Source organism: Ictalurus furcatus, chromosome 26, assembly GCF_023375685.1.
Source record: "Ictalurus furcatus strain D&B chromosome 26, Billie_1.0, whole genome shotgun sequence".
Classification (NCBI taxonomy): domain Eukaryota; kingdom Metazoa; phylum Chordata; class Actinopteri; order Siluriformes; family Ictaluridae; genus Ictalurus; species Ictalurus furcatus.
The window spans coordinates 1,129,069-1,150,375 of NC_071280.1; the positions used below are offsets into that span (position 1 = coordinate 1,129,069).

Below are 21,307 nucleotides of genomic sequence, written 5' to 3' on the forward strand. Positions count from 1 at the left end.
TCTATAGTAACAACTTACAGAGTAGCAAAATAAGAAGAGAGAGACTTTTTTGTTGGCGTTTGTGTTACAATGAATTCATATATTTTGGGGCCTCGGGACCTGTTTTCTTTATCATGTTGCTGAAGACAGCGTGGAAATAGACAGGGTTTTGTTAAATCCGATGTCCTGACATTTCATCCCCCCAGTCAGACAGTCCTCCCAGGGCTACTAGCCAAGAACTGATCACAGAAAAAAAGTGAAATAATCACAGAAAGCCCTCACTGGCCTTCAGCATCAGTCATTATATGTTTGTATTTTTGTAGATGGAGACGTGCAGGAATCTGCTGGGTATTCCAGTGAACCACATCTTCCCTGTTAAAAACTACCATGAGGAGATGGACACAGACGATGACATGGATGCTCTGATTCTCAAAGCACTGGATCAGATCGTGAGCGTCGCCTGTGACGCACTGAGAAAAAAAAAGACATCTCTGACCTCTGGTGAAAAATCTGAGTAAGGACTCGGATCCCAAACGCCTAAGTGGCATTAGTGCAACACAGAGTGCTTTACAAAGCATTAAAAACACATTAGGATTACAGTTATTCCTAAATGGAGAAGGGTACTAAGTATGTGTGGTGGAAGGCTATGTACAACCACCTTGTAGGGGAATTATTCAAAACTTAACTAAGGAAGACTGAGTGAGCAACAGGATCCTAGTCCCCTCACCCAATGCTTTTAGTCTCTGTACAACTTGTGGTTGTATGTTGGTATCCATCGTGTTGCAACACAGTGATGCTCAAGATGAGGTGAGCTTCAGGATTTGTTCTGTAGCACGGCAGCCACCTGAAGTGTGTGTATAGATAACAAGGTCAGTATAGTTTGGTCTTTATCCCTTAGGAAGAAAACACGACACTTGCTTACCAGTGTTCAGTTGAAGATGGGAAGCATAATGTCCATCAGCACTCTTATAACTTGGATGAGGCGCTGAATGTCCAGCAGAGGGCAGAGTAATGTCTCTCCACCCAATGACCCTTAGCGATTGTGCTCACGCTCAAGACTGTAGTTTGATCTAGCGAGGCCGCAATCCCGGCTAACGGAGATCCAGTGGAGAAGACGGACAATACACAACCCTATCCGATAAGTCAGCCAACTCTTCTCACACCATAAGTAATGGCATCCGTTACGTTTTGAGTTCGTTTGAACAAACAAAACAAAACTTTATGTGAAACATAAATATATAAGAAAACACGGGAGTATTCGACCCCACCGGATAATAACTCTGTAAGCGCTAACAGGCCTATTTCCCCGCTCCACACACACAAACACGAAGGAAAACCCGTTTCATCGCCTTCTAGAACAGACTCGTTAAAGACAAACGGATTTTTAGAAACAACGTAATGTGTCTCTGGAACACGTCACGGGTCTAAACTGAACTTTTTTACCGCTGTAATATTCCCGAAGTTCACTCATCAGCTCAACTCCCGCCGCTGCTCTAATTCCCTCTCACCCCGCCTCTCCTCGCACAAAATGGCGGTGTACACGTCATCGCAATATCAAAATAAAAGTCTTTACCGAATAGACTTTGTAGGCTCCCCTACATATGCATCGCTAAAATAAGAGTAATGTAATATTCTGTCTTTATGGAATATATTCGATTATGTTATGTTACTTTAGTTACAGTAAGAATAAGACAAAGATTTCACTCCCTTTCAGAGTTAATACACCGTAAATGTAGGACTCTGACCAGGATGTCTCACATGTCAGTCTCAGTCCTCAGTCCTTCAGTCCAGCAGATCAGCTGTTTATAAATCAGATTTGAAAATCAGCAGAATTAGCATGTAAGCCAAGTTCTTTGGTCTGTGGTTTGAAATGGTGCCTTGCTTTTCGTGCTGTCGCCATTAATTACAGATTTCAAGTGCATATATATATATATATATATATATATATATATATATATATATATATATATATATATATATAATTTTTTAAATTATTTTATTTATTTATAAAAAAAAATTGCTGGAAGATTAAAAACCTTTTCTTACATGACAAAATCTACTTTTCTCATCAGCATTGTTCATCTGGATTCATTGAACTGAATAAAATGGGAGGGTCTGAGTCTACACCTCAACGACCTCGAACACCTCCACAACCTCGAACACCTTCACCACCTCCATCGCCTCCATGTGAGTCTTAGTCTTATAATATTTATTAGATGATGATCAATATGTTAACGTGTATAAAACCTGTTAGATTTTGATAAAACTGTCAATTTCTGCTCACTTACTGTATCAGTTTGACATAATCTGATTTTCTTTGATTGTTGATGATTATCGACTTGGGGTAGTTGTCCACAAGCCCCTCATAATACTGTACTCTGCCATATTTTTTACCCATTCTTCTAACTCAGTCAGGGTTGTGGTCCTCCTTGCTTAGACACAGTTTCAGTTCAGTCCACAAATTTTTCACAGCTAAAATGGTGTTCCCTTTCAAAGGGAACTTCGATGTTGCGTTTAGCATAACACTATGGGAACGCCTCTCGCGCGCGACCGGCATCTGAAGCTTGTGTAAAATCATGCCTATTTATAGGCCTGCCATGATCAAGTGACGTGGTAATTAAGTGCGTCGCGTGATATAAATATGGCACCTCTGAACCGCGCCATCAGCCTCTATTATCTGAAGCGAAGACGCAATTCAAAGGCCTACCCTGGTATGACAAAGCTACGCAACGTCTCGTTCCATTCTCAGGGAACCGGGTTACCCAGACCTTCCCTTTCAAAGGGAACTTCGACGTTGCGTTTAGCATAACACTATGGGAACAGGAATACCCAGTCCGTCGTACTGAGGGTACGGCCTATTCAAAAAGACCCAAGTCCAAGGGTCACTGCAAGACACGAGCACGGGGTGGAATGAATATCCAGGCTGTAATAACAAATGAATGTGTTTGGCATAGACCACTCTGCAGCAGCACACACATCCTGTAAGGATACCCCTTTGGACAAAGCCTTCACGGAGGCGACCGCCCTAGTGGAATGAGCCCGTAAGCCAAGAGGCGTAGTGAGACCGCGCGCTTTTTGAATCGTGAATCGTGCGTTTTGTTTCGACTATAAACATGTTTTCGGAAAATGGTTCGCCAGCGAGGATACGTACACAGAACTGTTGCTAAATACATAAGCTTTTGTCTATGCTTTGACATCCCATGTCCCCGCTGGCTGACAGTCAAGTCGTGTAAATTTATGACCTCTGGTAACACTGTTTGATCTGAATGTGTGATCTTTCCTGGCAGTTGTCTGTCTGTGTGTGAGAGAGACGTGTGATTTCTGGGGGTTTTGCTGACTAGAATGCTTACAAATGTGTTTATGTTAACGAATTAAGGAGAGAGTCGTGCATCTCAGTGCTTAAATAATGGTTAAAACGTTGTAGTTAAAACACAGTAGAAACTCTGCAACTATCTGTTACAATGTCTGCTCCGAGAAATCCTAATACCCCTAGAGGAATGTTGTGTATTCACCAACACGAGGACCTGTTGAAATGAGAGAGGACCTGACTTCTGCTCCAAGAAAAAAAAAAACCCAAGATGTTAGTTTGATAATTTATTCATGGAGATATTGTAAAGACGTTGTTGTTTAACCCTGAGCAGGGCGTCAACAACTCCACAGATCGTGTCTTAAGTCCGAAGGTTTATTTAGGGAGTAGAAAAAACATTTAAAGATGTTTTAAAAGAAACAGGTGTTTTGTACATAATGCTAAAAAAGAAAAATGTTTGTAGTCCAATGTGAAATAAATGGGTGGAGACACACTGAGTACATTTCTGTTCCACAGTCTATAAGGATCCCCACCATTAATGTAGAGCGACAAATGTACACACCCTCCATGTGAAGGATTAAGTTGACTAGTCACTTACAGTTATAAAGACATGTCCTTGTGCAGACTTACCTTCACACCAGCATTGCCCACTGACACGTCTTCTCCCATGTCAATGTATAAGAAAAGGCAAAAAGTAATATGAGATATATAAGAATATATTTGATCTAATATAAGATATTATAATGAAAAAACGAAATAATATTATTTAACTAGGTCTGCCATTCAGCCCTCTTAAGTGTAAGAGCATTATCAGTATTGTACGGCAGTTGGAACAGTAGTTAGGGGCAGTTGGGAGAGTAGTTAGCTTTCAGATGTCAGATGAAAAACTACTTTTTGAGTCACAGTGCCAAAGTACTGCAGAATATTTCAATCCTTCTTTTTCAGCCTGAAGGACTGGCATTTATTTAATAGACAGATGGCACAGCCATATACTTGGTCAGAGGATTTTAGGAATTTCTTTAAGAAAGGTTCATTGTTTTTTTGTTCTTTTATCATGGCGTCAGTTTGTATACTTACTTTGGTTAGTGACTTAAACTGTTTTATTAGGTGGTGACAGATTTAGTTAACAGGGAATGATGATAGGTGAAGATTAAGTTGGTATTCGTGTACAAAATAAAACTGTCTATGTATATTTGTCTGTTATGTATCTGTTTAAGCACTACTGTAATAGCGATATAAAGAGAGAGAGAGAGAGAGAGAGAGAGAGAGAGAGAGTCCATTAACTAATTCATAGAACCCCTTTCTACCTTTTTAAGTTCGTTATACATGTTTCTTTTGAAGCATTGTGTTCAGACATTGCAAATCATTAGTCTGAAGGTTAAGGGTTCCTTAGACTTTTGCTTCTTCAGCATCAACAAAGTCTAAACAAAGACTAAACTCAGAAACAATATAACTGTCTGGTTGTGATCGGAATAAAAGGCAACGTGAAAGGTGACTTAATTCCCAATGAGATTTCTCTATGTTCTATATGACCTTTCTACAGTATATGCCATTAAGTCCTAGTTTCCAGCCATCATTACAGCACGGGAGAGGAAATCTCGTTCATCAGACGTGTGATGTACATCTAGACAATCTGATAACAAACTACACACAACATTTATGTTGAGAAAATTCAGCTTGCTCTTTGTTCCCAAATAACATTGGACCAGATCCATAGTTTACATCATCTGCTCACATGTATTTAATCTGTATTACAAGTACTGAACAAGTTAGAGGAAGAGAACGTGTAGCTTTACTGTTCATTGGAACTTTATTGTTTATTTGGATCTGTCTTGTTTCATGTTCATATTCAGGTTTTTTTATATTCATTTTATTATTTTTTATGAAGTACCTTCAACCTAGGAGAGTCTGGCATCTGACATAACATATGAATGTAGGAACATGGATTTTCACCATGCGCTCCACCGGCACACTAGTTGAAAAGAAACTCAAACATGTTAAAAATTCAAAGGTCAGGCAGTGCAGGAGTAAGCAAAATAAAAGCACATCACCTATTTAGATTATATCTATGATTAAGTTCACATTCAGTTAAGAAATGAAGCTTATGTTAAGGCTATTCTTCCACAGATGTCTTCAGAAGAAATTGATGACCAATTCCCTAGGTATTATGTCTCAATTTAAAATAAACACTTACATGCAGATACAGAAGGTATGATATTGTATAGGAAAGAAAAGCATGATTACATTTCTGCTTATTCGTGTAAACGTCAACTACATTGTGTAATCGAATTTCATGTATTGATACTTTTTTTTTTAAAACTCATTTGTCATTCACACATATAGCCTTCTAGCTCCATTGTAGTCAGTTTGCTCTTTGAGCAGAATTAGCAGCCTTTGGACTGTGGATAGTTCTATGAGAGATAAAAGTAGTAGACGCAGAGTGTTTCTTTTTTGTCTATATTGCTCATTTCATTCAGTGCTTTTGTGTCTATAAATCCTGCAGAGATCTTAGGTATGAGATTTGTATTGTAAATTACACCAGATTTTAGTTATTGTTCTACAACTTCAAGTTAGTCATTTCTCCTGGTTTAAAAGGCTGTATTCTACTGGAGAAAATCTAACTGGAGCAACGTCATTTTAAAATGATTGCCAACTTAACAACTTGTGTTCAGAATTATGGTAATTAAGTACATAACACTTAAATTCCTGTTAAATAATGTGGAAAAATATGTGTGTGTGTGTGTGTGTGTGTGTGTGTGTGTGTATCATATTATTGGTTGGATGTGTACGGAAATTCATTATTAATCATTTACTTTTTTTTTCACCAGCCTTATGTATGTATAGAGCGGGATCAACCAAGATGAGCCTTGTGATTTGTTTCTAAGCGTGACGTACCGAGAACACCGCCGTAGCGACTGTGGCCCTGCTTCTGAATCAGGGGTTTTAGGAGGAAGTGTTCGAGACATCGCTGCCATGCTAGAAATGTCCACATTAGGAGGCAGAGCAAAAGGTGCTAGCAGGAATTACTTACAGGTAACACTGTTTTTATGAAATCAAACAACAGCATATCCATTATATGTAACCGAATATGAATACGTTATTCAGAATGAAGAGATATGAATAGGAGGCACACTGGTCGGTTTAGGTTTGTTTTAATGTTTAAGTTCCTGATGAGATTCCCTCATCTTTTTGTTAACATATGGTTTATAGGGATAATAAGTAAGTATTTGCCCTGTTCTCCAGGTGAGCCCGGACATCCTCAGATGAAACCGTGACTCTCTGAGTTCAGACGAAGAGATCCAGAGTCGCCGTCACACCATCAGCGGCCCCTTAACTGACTACGAGATCCCCATTGCACAGCAAGAGGGCACAGAACGAGACGAAGTTACCAAATCTCTGCGAATTACTGATGAACCAATGGAAACACTCCCTGAGAGACCAACCCCAGAGCCCCGCCCCCGCTCCATGCTCACTCAAGAAGAGTGGTCATGTGTGGATGCCATGGCAACCTTGAGGAGGCCCCGCACACCTCACGACTCGAGCAGCGAGAGGGTCCAGCTCAACGAGACCAGCACTGTGAGACGACGGCCAAAAGTAATAGCTCCCACTCAGAGGGATGATGCGACAGATGCTGCTATTCGTGTAAGACCTGTATCAGAGGTGGAACATGTATATCGGGAAAGTGATATGAGCGAGGATTTCCAGCGAGCGCTGAAGCCTCCAGTTTCCCCCAAACCATCTCTGGGCCTCAGGAAGCCTGAGCCTCCCACCCCAACCAGGAGAGTCCCACTTCTAGGACCAGAGAACCAACACAGCACAGGTATTGCTAAATTAACATGGATAATAATTCCTGAGAAATGGCTAAACCAGCCTTAAAGACATGCTGAAAGAGCAGAAATTACGTCTCATTATGTGAATTTTTTTCATTCCTAGTCTTTAAAATATTTTGTCGGGTTTATGATTCTTTCGAATTAGATTATATACCTTATGTATATATTCATAATTTTTTCTCTGATGGTTTTGTCTCTTTAGTGGAGGGCAAAAGAGTTCCACTGCCTGTGTCTGCAAAGCCAAGCCCTCCTCCTACACTTCCTAAACCAATCAAAATGAAGCCCTTACCAACACACACACTTACCCCACCTAGTTACCTAAACACACACCCACACTCCTCTACCATTCTCCCCGAGCAAGTGGATCATTCTATACTCAGTCCATCAACCCCGACCCCCAAACTTTGTCCCCACGACCTTTGACATCTCCCGCTCAGAGCCCCCAAACCCCCCAAACTCCTTCTACCCCTGGGTGCGGATCTGCCCCAGTCAAACCCCCGAGATCTTCCATGGCAGGGCTGTCAGTGGACATTCCCAGCCCTTTTGAGGCAGAGCCACGAGAGGTGGAAAAACACAACGAGGATGACGAGCAAAAGAGACAAAGGAAAGAGATAGCAGTGATTAAGGGGCAAGAGATGGGAACTTCCAGCGAGGTCACAAAGCTCACAGAGGGATCAGAGCAGGTGCTGATGAGGCGGAGGAAAGTGGGTGTGGCCAGACAGATGCAGATCGAAGGAGACATCAAAAGCACAACAGAAGATGGCGTTGTAACTGCAGATGAAATTCGACAGAGGGCGCCAAATGTCAGCGGAACGGATGAAGGCAGAATTCATGGAGAAGAAGAAATAAACCAGCTAAGGCTGGACAAGACCAGTGCCTCCTTAGCTGCAGCACTGGAGGTTGTAGAGGAAAGGATCATGACCGAAGACAAGTATTTTTTAATTCATGATTAAATATTACAATGAATAAATATTAGTTGATACTAATTAAAATGAATAAATATTTTCAAATCCCACCTTGTGTTTTAAAAGCACAGTCAACATTCTTGATGATATTGGAAGCATGTTTGATGACCTCGCTGACCAGTTGGATGCCATGCTGGATTAAAAAAGAAAAAAGAAAAAAAAAGCACAAAATTAATTGTAAACAGAAAAGCACAGCATCGTCTTCATCTGAGCGCCTGATCTGTTTAAAGCCACGCTTCAATGAATAAACGAATAAACACTGATTTGTTGATCTTATCAAGGATATTTTTTTAAAAAAAGGACCTACTGGAAGGCAGAGATCTTGGGTTTAAAACGTTAAATCCCTGAAACATCGACGTTTGGTGAAGGTCTTGGAGCCAGGATGTACGGACTGTTCTCATGCTGCTTCCAGAGATAAGCACAATTAAATGCTATCAAACTATTTAAACATTGTTAAGGTCAAGAAATGCTAGCAATGTGTCAGAGTGTGTGTGTGTGTGTGTGTGTGTGTTTCTATGTGTGTACTATGTTTGGGCTTTCCTTCACTGGCGATCGACATTTGTGTATTCATTTTTCAATAATAATTGGAATCACCATTTTTGTGCTTTAATGTTGAGTTGGATACCCAGCTACGACGTTTTCAAAGGGGAACACGGGACAAAATTTTGGAGGGAAAAAAAACCCCCTGATTGATATGTTAAGGAATACGCTAAAAGTCGAGGAACATTGCTAGCTAGCTATAAGAAAAACAAAAACAAAAGTAGGACAAGCTATTTAATGGGTTCCCCTTTGAATCCATATTTAAAGCAAAAAAAAAAAAAAAGCTGAAATATTGTGACCCTTATGTTGTCACCGTAGTTGTTCGTGCGTGTTTGTGTACTTCATCGACGAATCCCGATTTTCAGCCAATAGAGTGGTGTAAACTATAATTTATCATTTATAAATGCTGCGTGATGTAGTGTAAATGTGACATATAGATTACAGTGTAGGATTTGGAATGCAACAAGAGCCCCTCCAGTCCCATTTAATGTGAACAAGAATTACGGGCCGTATTCAGAGTCCAGAATTCATGCAGGGAAAGTTACTCCTATTCAGAGTCGAGTTATGACTTGCTCTGTGTGTGCCATTCAGATTATTCGAATCCCCTGTGTGTCGTTAATGCCTTTGAGGTTGCCAGATTTTTCTTGAGCAGAATTGTCAGAGACGGGGTTTTTCAATTGCATCTAGACCACCACCTTTAAACCTATAAAATAAAAAAAACTCTGCACTCTTTATTCAGCAGCTTATAGAATAGCACTTGATCCAGTGCATCCTATTATTTAGCATTTTATTTTTATATTGTGCGCCGACAGTTCATTGTGTGCACAACTTAACGAGATACTAACTCGAGCTCATGAAATGTGTCCTCATGCGGGAAACAATCGCAAACCTGTGTTTTAGGCTCTGCTCCATGTGCATAACTCTTGCGTAACTTCCAAGTAGCCTGCGATTCTGTCTGAACGAGCAATTTCAATACTCTGAATACAGCCCTCTGTGTGTTTGGGGTGTGTGTGTTTTCGGGGTTGGGTGTGTGTGTTTAAGATGCAAAATGAGATGATGTTTTTATGATTTTATGTTTCGCATATGCATTGGCCCATTGGAGAGAGCTTGCAGTCAAGACAATAGTGGCCAAAAGAACATAATTTAGTGTATATGTTATATAATTGCAGAGCAATATTTCTATCAACTCTCCATGTTGGTAACTTTTAGTTTTATGACAATCCTTTATCATGTTTGATTAATTCTGCTGAAGGTGGACATTTAGAGAGTTAAACCTTATATCCTGTAAAAAACAAACAAACAAAAAAACTAACAAAAGTCTATGTAATTATTCGAGTTATTTTGTGTACATGCTCAACTGGCTAATGTGTTTGACCCTAGTGAAATGATCCTTGGAGATCCTCTTCCATGTAAAGCATATTGAGAGTATGTGGAAGTACGATAAATAAACTTTATGAATTATGGACACATAGCGCATTCATTCATTTATTTATTTATGCATTCATCTTACGCACTTTATATGGACATTTTCACTTAGGGGTGTAGTCACTTTTGTTGCCAGCGGTTTAGACATTAATGGCTGTGTGTTGAGTTATTTTGAGGGGACAGCAAATTTACATTGTTACACAAGCTGTACACTCACTACTTTACATTGTAGCAAAGTGTCATTTCTTCAGTGTTGTCACATGAAAAGATCTATTCAAATATTTACACAAATGTGAGGGGTGTGCTCACTTTTGTGAGATACTGTATGTTGAATCCCTGGACCACCAGAGACCATCACATCAACCGTTGGGTTATGGTCAGTAAAAACTATTACAGGTAAAGGACTTCCACCTCAAAGTGCTGCAAAGCAAGAAGTAATGCTAAGGATTCCTTTTCTATAGTGCTGAAATTTAGCTGAGCTTTTATGAAGTTTTTAGAAAAGTACTTAGTGGTCGATATCAGACGCCTTTTCTTACAACAATACCGCCACTGAAACTGCCCAGTCATGGGTCATCCAGTGACATTTCAGTTACTGAATTTTCATGAGCAGGAATTTCCAGATTCTTTATTTCAAGTTTCTTTCTCCCATAAAGCTATAGACACACCCATGACTGGAATGGGCACATTTTATAAGCGCCTGAATGTCACGTAATGGAGGCAAAGACAGATTCAAGCGCAGATAAAAAGGTTTTAATAAAGACCAAAACAACACACAAACTGAGCGGCGTCCTCAGACGAACAGGGAGGCTGAACGACGTTCTCCATCGACACGGTGGGCTGGACTAGATCCACAGTGGGGGAGGGAGAGTGGGACATGGTTCCAGCCTGGTTGGAAGGCTCCCCTTTGAGCTCTGGAATGCAGGACGGCGCCCCTGGAGTGCAGGGCGCCGCCCCCGACGGCACTGGAACGCTGGATGCCGGCACTGGAACGCTGGGCGCCACCCCCGGCGGCACTGGAATGCTGGGCGCCGCCCCCGGCGGCACTGGAACGCTGGGCGCCGCCTCTGGAACGCAGGGCGGCGCCCCCGGGGGCACTGGAACGCTGGGCGCCGGCTCTGGAACGCAGGGCACCGCCCCCGGCAGTTCTGGAACGCTGGGCGCCGGCTCTGGAACGCAGGGTGCCGTCCCCGGCGGCACTGGAGGGCTGGGCGGCGTCCCCAGCGGGGCTGGAGGGCTGGGCGGCCTCCTCGGCTGGGCAGGGTAGCAGGACAGCTTCTTCGGCTGTGCAGGGCAACGGGACGGCCTCCTCTGTTGGGCTGGACAGCAGGACAGCTTCCTCGGCTGTGCAGGGCAGCGGGACGGCCTCCTCGGCTGGGCTGGACAGCAGGACAGCTTCCTCGGCTGGGCAGGGCAGCGGGACGGCCTCCTCATCCGGGCTGGACAGCGGGACTGCCTCCTCGGCCGGGCAGGGCAGCGGGACGGCCTCCTCAGCCGCCTCAAGCTGTCCCTCTGAGGTCGCCATGTTGACCTCAGGTGGGAGCTCCACAGCTGAGACCTCCCCATAGGCCTCAGGCTGGAGCTCTGCTGTCCTCATTGCCCCCCCCAAAAAAATTTCTGGGCCAGCCTTCACCTCTGGACTGCGCAGCGTGGTGCAATTCCCCTGCAGTGGGAAGCCCCAGATGCTCAGGTCACTTTGCTGGCTGCATGGCGCTGCACAATTCCCCTGCAGTGGGAAGCCCCAGATGCTCAGGTCACTTTGCTGGCTGTGTTGCATGGCATCGCTCTTTGGCTGCGGGGACGGGGTAAATGGCGCGAGGGATGACGCGGTGTGCAGCTCGGCTTTGCACTGAGCAATTTCCTCTTCGAGCTGTTTGCTCATCTCCAGGGACGAACGGTAAAGCGCCCAAATCCTGGCCTCTTCGGCGGCGCTCATGGATACCTGCTGCTTCTGCATTTTTGGGGCGCAGTATTCAGTTAGGAAACGGGACTGGAGGCGGATGCAGGTGCAGGTCAAAGTCTTTATTAATTAGCAGACAAACAAACACAGGGAGCGCGGTCTCTACTGACTATACAAACTCTGGACATCTAGCTACGACCGCTAGCATGCTACACATTAGCACATACCGTCATACTTCCTCGACATGACAAATGTAAACCAAATAATACTGCGCCAAGTGCGCAGTCACGGAGGGGTTTAAATAGTCAACATAATCAAACCAAAACATGGATACCTGGGCAAATCAGAGACATGATCAAAGTTAATTCAATGTCCAAGCGGGAAGCGAACGAAAACAAAAGAGTCACGTGACCAGTCAGAAGCCGTGCCGCAGTGCCATCTGCTGGCCGTGGCGTAACAGATCCCAATTAACCACCAGCTGTTTCTTTTTAGTAACACTTTATTTCCCAGCCTTTTGTTGCCCCGTCCCAACGTTTCTGAGATGTTTTGCGGCCATCAAACTCAAAATGACCTTTTTTCCCCTTAAAATGGTACCTTTGCTCAGTTTAAACAGTTGATATATTTTCTATGTTCTATTGTGAATAAAATATGGGTTTATGAGATTTGCAAATCATTGTATTCTGTTTTTATTTACACTTTACACAGTGTCCCAAGTTTTTTTTTGGAATTGGGGTTGTATATTTGTTTTACTTTTTTTCTCTTAAAACATTTCTGTATGTCACTTGATTTTCATATGTTGCAGTTTCACAACGAAGGTGAGAAAAAGTTCTGATCTCATTTCATTTGTTGTTTATATCTGTTACAAAAAATGTTAGAGGGCACTGCGGCGCAGCTTCTAAGTGGTCACATGACTTTGTTTTGGTTCGTTCACTTCCTGGTTGAGTATTGGGTTATGTTTGAGTGTCTTTAATTTGCCCCAGGTGTCCATGCTTTAGTTTGATTGTGTTTGTTATTTAAACCCCTTGTGTGGCTACACACTTTGCGCAGTATTAATCTAAAGTCTCCTGAGTTTCCGTTTATGGTTGAACATGGTAGAATGTATGTTTAGCATGCTAGTGGTCGTAGCTAGGGAACCAGTGTTTAAGTATAGTCAGTATAGACCATGCTCCCTGTTTTTGAGTTTGTTAATAAAGACTTTGACCTGCACCTGCATCCGCCTCCAGTCCTGATCCGTAACAGAATACTGCGCCAATAATGCGGAAGCAGCAGGTCGCCATGAGCGCCGCCGAAGCGGCCGAGTTTGAGGCGTGGCGCCGTTCGTTCGAGGAACAGAGCAAACAGCTCACCGAGGAAATTGCTCAGCTCCACTGCCTTTTAAAGCCGCTGCAGCAAACCGGGCTACGCGCCACGCCACCATCCGCGCAATTTCTCACGCCCCCGATGCCGGAGAACTATGCCGTGCAATGCGGCCAGCAGAGCTACCCGAACTCCTGGGGCCTCCCGCTGCAGGGGAGTTATCCAACGCCATACAGCCAGCAAAGCTACTCGAACTCCTGGAGCTTCCCACTGCAGGGGAATCGCACCACGCTGCCCAGCCCGGAGCCGAAGGCTGGCCTAGAACTTTTTTTGGGGGGGGCCAACGACGACGACAGCAGAGCTCCAGCCTGAGGCCTACGGGGAGGTCTCAGCTGTGGAGCTCTTGCCTGAGGTCAACATGGCGACCTCAGAGCTGCAGCGTGAGGCCTACGGAGAGACCTTATTATGTGTACATAATAATGCTGGCTTAGTGTGTTTACAGATGAATTGTTGTGCTGCTGCAGCACATACTGATAGGGAATGAATGAATGAGGAATGAATAGAAAAATGTGGTGTTTGATGCTGTCATGTGGGGTAGTAAAGATAGAATGTAATCTGGAATACCAAAACAACTTGTGTTTTTCACGAGTCTCTGTCATCAAATCCAAGTCAAGTCTCAAGTCATTTATTTTTTTTTGCAATTTAAGTGCATCTCGCGTCCAAGTTGCAGGCTTGAGTTTTCACCTCTTGAAAATAAAGATGCTAGCAAATAATATCGTTATGTGCAAAATGAAAACACCACAGCTCAAAAGTTAATCAAAAATTTTCTGCCTTTTTGTTGAGGGTACATACATGATGATAATATCAGGAGAGGATAATGACTGGTTACAGCCTAATTAATGAATTTATGAGACTACATTTTATTCATTGTTTTTTTATTGCTATATAGAATTTGACAGAATGGAGGAGTGTAAACTGGAAGTAAGTAACAGTATTTACTCAATTACACATTACACATTTTACCCTTGTTAAGTAGCAAATAATTTGCTGGTAGAGCAGGAAATGAATCAGAACTATAGCTATTAATGCATGGCTTTGCAATGTCATGCTAAGTTCCTATTTTCATAAATGTATTGTTTCTTTCTTTCGCTAGTGGGAGAGATCGACTTGAGGCAGATCTGAGAGATTTTACGATCCGTCATGCAGAGATCACCCATCTCAGAATCCTTGTTCACGGAGTGGGTAATGCTGGAAAATCCAGCTTCATCAACTCAGCTAACAGTGTCTTTCAGCACCGTGTAACGACCAGAGCTGGAGCAGCATGGAGTTCAAGCACGAGTTATACGAAACGAGTAAATACGGGTTTTAGTTATAGACAATTCAGTTTAGTTTGCAGAACTAAATTTGTCATCAGCTTATCATGTTCTTCATGTATAGCTACTTTAGTTTAAAATGTTATGGATAGTATATTAATAAATGCATTACATTTATGTAACATGATAAACTTCAGGCAGTTAAGACTGTGTTGAATCTAATAATTGTGTTAAAATATTGTATTGGTTTTGTCTTTGCAGTACAAAAGCTACAGAACCTGGAATGGAAATGACAGCACCTTACCATTTATCTTCAATGATAACGTGGGGCTGGAATATGAGTGGACACTTGGAATCCACGCTGATGACATCATTACTGCTATGCCGGGCCACGTGAGAGAGAACTATATGGTATGGTTAATGTTATTTAACACAAATACACATTTCACACATACACACTTCCTGCCTGTCCAAATATATATTTGCCTTTCCAATTATATTTCTGCATGTCCAAGAAAAATTCCTAACTATATTATTTATTCCTGCCTGTCCAAGTATATTCATGAATCTCAAAGATATTGTGTAAAAACTGTCTATTTTTCAGTTTAATCCTACGTGTCCTTTACGAGATGGTGATCTAGGGTACAATAACGCCCCCACTCTGAATGATAAAGTTCACTGTCTGGTGAGCGTTATGTCAGCACAAACCCTCCCTGTCATGTATGATTCTTCCATCAAGAGCATTAAGGATGTCAGGGAAAAGGCCAGTGCCCTTGGTGAGTAACACGAGTAAAACTCTCAGCTTTACTATTAATCATTACTATCCATTGTCTTTTACATGAGGCAAGCAAAGAATAGTTTTTCATAAACAAGACATAAAGATAAATCTAATGTAAATATAAGATCTCAGTTTTTAAGGTAAAAATCAAAGTGAAGGGGAAAACCTAATGAAATTTACTTTAAAGTTCGTATGAGCCTATGTGACCAAGCAAAATAAAAACATGCAGGAGTTGCCCAATGTCTCCTCATTGGTTTGTATAATCAAGAATATAATATTCAGCATTAATCCTTGGTAGCTGTAAGAAAATCATTCTCTCTGCATGACAGGTATCCCTCAAGTGCTTATCTTGACACATATTGATGAGTGCTGTCCACTGGTTGAGCAAAACTTGAGAAAAGTCTACTTCAGCAAGAAAATTAAGGAAAAGGTTTGTCATATAATACTTTCTGCTTTATTACGTAAGTGGGTTTTTTAAATGTTGAATCCCCTTGGGCGGTAACTGTTTAATCCAAAACGCTGATCATCATTACCCAGTTTTCAAGTTGTACCTGTATGCAAAGTACAGAGACCTCAAGGCTTGATTTAAATGATAACATGTAATCCTTTTCCCTTCCTCTTATTCTGCTTTTTTCCCCCATATGGCAGGTATCCCTACAATGATTGTCCTGACAGATGTTGATTCAGCGTGCTCATTAGTTATTATTTCCAAAATATCCCCACAAGCTGCAGATTAAGCTGACTCGAACTTAATCGAACTATTCACCACAACCGACAAATACTGTATCTAGCCATTTTATCTTGTAATATAAGTGTAAATATTCATCATTTAATTTAATCTAGTAAATATGAAATTTTTTGCTAGTCAGAATCCAAATTAAGGACATCATGTGAGAGCCTTTTCAATCTGGTTCCTCTCGATTGTTTCTTGCTGATGTCGTCTCAGGGGGTTTTTCCTTGCCACACTCGCCTCTGGAATTGCTTGCTAAGGGATCGACTTAAACTTGAACTTAAACGTAAAGTTCAAAGCCAGATCTCTGTAAAGTTGCTTTGTGACAACGCCCATGACTCTTCGGGTAATCAAGATTGTGCACTGCTGAATTTGAAGGAGATGGAATCTTTAATCAGCAATGTGCGAGGAATAGAGTACCTCAGGAAAATAATAAAATAAGTGTGTATATATGTGTGTGTTTGTGCGAGAGGGGGAGTTAGAGAGAGAGAGAGAGAGAGAGAGAGAGAGGGCTGGTTACCAAGTGAAAGCACAGAATGAGTCACTATTTTGTGTAACGGTTATACTGAGCTCAGACTTGGTAAGTACCATTTTGACCACTTTTGCTCTAGCAGGGAGAATGATCTCTTTGATCTTTGATTAAGAAGACATGTTTTAGTTTAGACTGGGTATCAGCCTTGTGATCCATTACTCCATGCTGGATTTATTAAAATTGTGTTGATGTACTTTAGCCTGTGAGGAAGATCAGCTTCAGAGGAAGAAAATCGAACAAAATGGGTGGAAAGAAATCAATACCAACGCCTCCAGAAGGTCAGATCACTTTGCTGGAACCATTCAACAGCTGTTATACAGGATGTTCTAAAAGTCTCCATAATTAACACTTTTAAGCAAAATGTAATTTTATCTGCAAAACATCCTCTACATGATCGATGTTTTGTAAACACACACAGAGTCGTCTCTTCCGCTGTACTCGCATATACAGACGCAACCTTCCTGATCCAGGCACCATAAGTGCATTCTTTTGTCAGGTGATCTTAAAGTCTATCTCAAGGAAGAAAAACAATCTATAACTAAGATATTTTGCTAAAAATGTTCATTTCCCCTAAGTATGGAGACGTTTGAGACACCCTGGTTTACTGTATGTTTGTGTGCAGTCTTGCTGAAACATATCACTAGGGGTTGCATAGTGATGCCTCGCTATATCTGTATCACCATCAGTTTAGCACTGCAGAAATTCCAGATGTGGGCGAATCCTACCACTGGATCACCTAAAAAAACTCAAAAACACTTGCAAAGATCTTCAGGACTGCAGGGAAAGAAGGGATTTTTAATTTACAAATGATAGCAATGAAAGTAAATAAAAACCCCTTAACCGGTACAGTTCTTCACTAGATTTCATACATGGTCTTAACCAGACCAAGGCCTTGTGGACCTTTTTGTTAATCTTTCTAGCTGATATGACCGAGTAAGCGTGTTGCTTCCAAATTAGTGAGCTATTGACATGTTATAGTTGGCAACAGTTTTGTTTGGCTCTGCCTGTAATATTTCCTAATGAATTTTGTTGGTTTGATTTCCCAAACTAAAAACGTATAAATAGGCTACAAGTCTAGCTAGAAGTCTAAACCACTGCGAGTAAGGTCATTAATAACGAGTTGATGAACATGATCTTTCTCTGTTCTGTGAACTTCATACTTGATGTTTTTAGGAGATGGGAGGAAACCCATTGAGACACAGGGAGAACGTTTGAAGTTCTGAATGATCTTTTTATTTACAGACTTTGATAAACCATGGAGAAACGTGGACTGGGAGTAAGTAATTGATTTCTTTGTGTTTTGTTTAGTTTAAATCGGGCTTTATATTTAATGAATCTACACAAAATAGGCCAGAATTCTGAAGTGGAGGAAAAATCTGTATAGTTACAGAAAAAAAAAAGTTGTGATTGCATACAGTACATCATCCTTCTTGGTGTAAACCCCTAAATTAGTTAATGTCAGAAGTTACATAATTGGTTTAATGGAGTTGACCTGTGTGCAATTTAAATGTCATGTGATCTCAATATAAATTTGTTCCTGGGAGGCCCAGAGTTTATTATAGAACAAACCATCATGAAGATGGATTTCAGATTCCCCCTAAAAGAGATTCTTACTTGCTATATAATCCCACTTACATGTGTGCCTTACGGTCTTTAGCTTATACTCAGTAATGAGTACTCCTTGCAGTTTGGGAGCTCTGGGCTTAGAGCCTTCTGTTTAGGAAGCCGGTCTTGTGGAGCAGGAAGAAAATAATAAAAGAAATTAAAATTCGCCTTTGAGTCAATCAGGAGTTGTTGCTAGTTATTTGAAGTATATTCGAATCACCCACGATGAGGCTTCGGTTTATTGGTTCAAAATAACAATATTTAACATAGGCGTCTCATCACTGGGAAGATGGTGCATACAGAAGAGTCTCATCACTCGGATGATAAATGCATAAGTCAAGCACACAAAGACAGACATGACCGGTTTACAGCCCCGGGGGGTTTTGAGTGGCACAAGTGCAAAAACACGGCATAAATCTTCACCATGCAAATTCTTGGCAAAAATCTCACAACTTCCATTTGGCTATATACAGTATCTCACAAAAGTGAGTACACCCCTCACATTTTTGTAAATATTTGATTATATCTTTTCATGTGACGACACTGAAGAAATGACAGTTTGCTACAATGTAAAGTAGTGAGTGTACAGCTTAATACGTTTGTTTCCATGCCTTGATTCAAGCTCTCGTTTCATGCCACGATTCCAGTTTCTCATTTTCCTGTGAAGACCGCGTTTTCTTTGCTTATTGAGTTACGTGTATAATAAAGACGCGCTCATGCACTTACTTCCTGACTCCCAAGTCCCGTGTCGTTACACTTGTGTAACAGTGTAAATTTGCTGTCCCCTCAAAATAACTCAACACACAGCCATTAATGTCTAAACCGCTGGCAACAAAAGTGAATACACCCCTAAGTGAAAATGTCCAAATTGGGCCCAATTATTATTTGTTCTTGTGATTTTTGATTGTCGTGTGTGTGTGTGTGTGTGTGTGTGTGTGTGTGTGTGTGTGTGTGTGTGACCCTCAGCTTGTTTATGATTTTTGAGATGAGCTTTGGCTTTGTTAAGTCTCTCTCTTATTATTTTTTAATTATCATTTTTCTGCAAGTGTGTGATCCCTTTCAAAGGGAACTTCGACGTTGCATTTAGCATAACAGTATGGGAACGCCTTGTGCGCGTGACCGGTATCTGAAGCTTGTGTAAAATCATGCCTCTACTTATAGGCCTGCCATGATCAGGTGACGTGGCAATTAAGCGCGTCGCATGATATATATATGGCACCTGTGAACCACGCTGCCAGCCTTATTATCTTCAGCGAGACTGCATGGCTGTTGTTTGTGTGACAAAAACGCTTAATTTCTACTTGATATTTTCTCAAATCTCTGAACTTTTCTATCCCTTTTTTAAAGGAAAAGAGAGGTAAGTAATGAGCGAGAAAGAGTTCAAGAAGTGTGTAACGTGCTCCCGTTTCATCACGGGGAAAAGTGCACACTTTCTGGGTGAAGTGTTTAGGTGTAGTATGCGATGGCGGCCTCGAGAGGCTGTGCATGGTAACGCTACATTAAGCAGCTCGACTCGCGACTCGCGCTCTTCTCGAAAAAAAACAGAAGCCGAAGCGAGTTGGGTTTGAGAGCCTCGCGGATCTGGGCCGGCTGCTGCCGAGGCAGTCAGCTGTCTCAGGTTCGGGGGATCTCTTGGATCCGGAAGAGGAGCCGGAGACGAGCGCTGCTCTATCTTTTGCTCTGTCTTCCGGGTTCGGCTCTCCGCTGGATTTTGGAGTTCGCGTCACGACTCCTCCTCCCGCTATAGAAAGCCAAAAGGGTAATAATTCCTCCCTGACTCCGAGGACTTAGAAGGATGTGTTTAAAAACTGAGAGCAGCATATAAAGAGCTGCTTGAAGTGATTACCCAGTGAAAGTAAATCCCTCACACTGAAGAAACTCCCCTGTCTTCCCGAAGTTATGACAAAATCTCAGGCTTCTGGGGGAAAACCACGCATAAGCCATATTCATAACCCCACGATGTTGGATTATTCGGCCATTGTGGGAATGAACGGCATGGCTATTTAGCTATGCCCAAGGTGGAGGAGGTGCTTGTTAGCTACCTCTCTCCACCGACGGCGAGTAATTACGGGGGCCGGCTTGCATCCAAGGTGGCATTGGTAGGCAAGCCTATGCAGTAGTAGTCTTGCTTTTGGGTCACTGCAGGCAATGACAGGGTTGCAGGCCTACCAAGCAGACCTGCTGAGTGAGCTCGACAGATGGCGTGTTGTCTCAAGCTCACCCGGGCGTCCACGAGTGGAGCCTGGGGTAGCACTAGTGTGAGGGAGACCCAGAAGGCAAGTATGGTAGCCCACCAACCCCCACAGACAGCCAGGGGAACCGGGCGGCCACAGTCGCGGTCTGCTGTTAGGCCTGATCTGAGAATGGTCATAAAGGCCAAGCAGGCAAAGAAGAGTGGCCCTGAGGGGCCGTGGAGGGATGTATCTGAGGACATGAGGTTGTTAGGGCAGGTAGCCCCCAGTGCTACTGTAGGGCCTCCCTTAGTCAAGGCGGTCCCCAAGTTTTCTGTGTTCTCTGGTCAGCGAGTTGTCACAGGGCAACGAAAATCTGATGCTTCCCTCCAATAGAATGTGGAATAGCTAACGTCACTAAAAGACCATTGGGCAGCGTGCAAGCTACTGCCAAATGTGTCTCCATGGGTTCTGCCTACCATAGAAAGGGTTACCGGGTCCAGTTATAGCTCGACCCCCCCCCCCCCCCCCGTTCACAGGTGTGCTCACCACAGCAGTCAGCACAGACCAGAGCCCGACGTTAGCGCAGGAAGTAAGCTCCCTTTTGGACAATGGGGCAATAGAACATGTACCCCGTTCACTCGGGGAGAGAGGTTTACAGCCTTTATTTACACATAGGAATATCGCTAGTTTTATCCCCTCACACCTTCACAAAGTGCATGGATGTCACTCTGGCTCCTTTGGGACTCCAGGGCATCTGTGTACCAAATTACCTGGACGACTGGTTAATTCTAGCACGATCCAGGGAGCTGGCGGTTCAACATCGAGATGTTGTTCTCGCCCACATGAAGAGCTTGGGGCTCAGGTTGAATCTCAGAAAAGTATGCTTTCCCCGGTGCAGTGGACAACTTTTCTAGGGGTTATAGGATTCTACTACGA

The 21,307-nt window shown here is 42.5% G+C and overlaps 1 protein-coding gene across 1 annotated transcript in view; it reads left to right on the forward strand.

Moving 5' to 3' along the window:
• The window catches only part of LOC128602049 (interferon-induced protein 44-like), a 57,927-nt gene that overhangs the window by 31,861 nt on the left and 4,759 nt on the right, over positions 1-21,307 (forward strand). The window contains exons 5-10 of the mRNA XM_053615577.1: positions 14,393-14,591; positions 14,814-14,963; positions 15,157-15,328; positions 15,660-15,760; positions 16,792-16,870; positions 17,835-17,868. Of these exons, the coding sequence (XP_053471552.1) occupies positions 14,393-14,591; positions 14,814-14,963; positions 15,157-15,328; positions 15,660-15,760; positions 16,792-16,870; positions 17,835-17,868 (735 nt within the window). The remainder of the gene's footprint in view (positions 1-14,392; positions 14,592-14,813; positions 14,964-15,156; positions 15,329-15,659; positions 15,761-16,791; positions 16,871-17,834; positions 17,869-21,307) is intronic.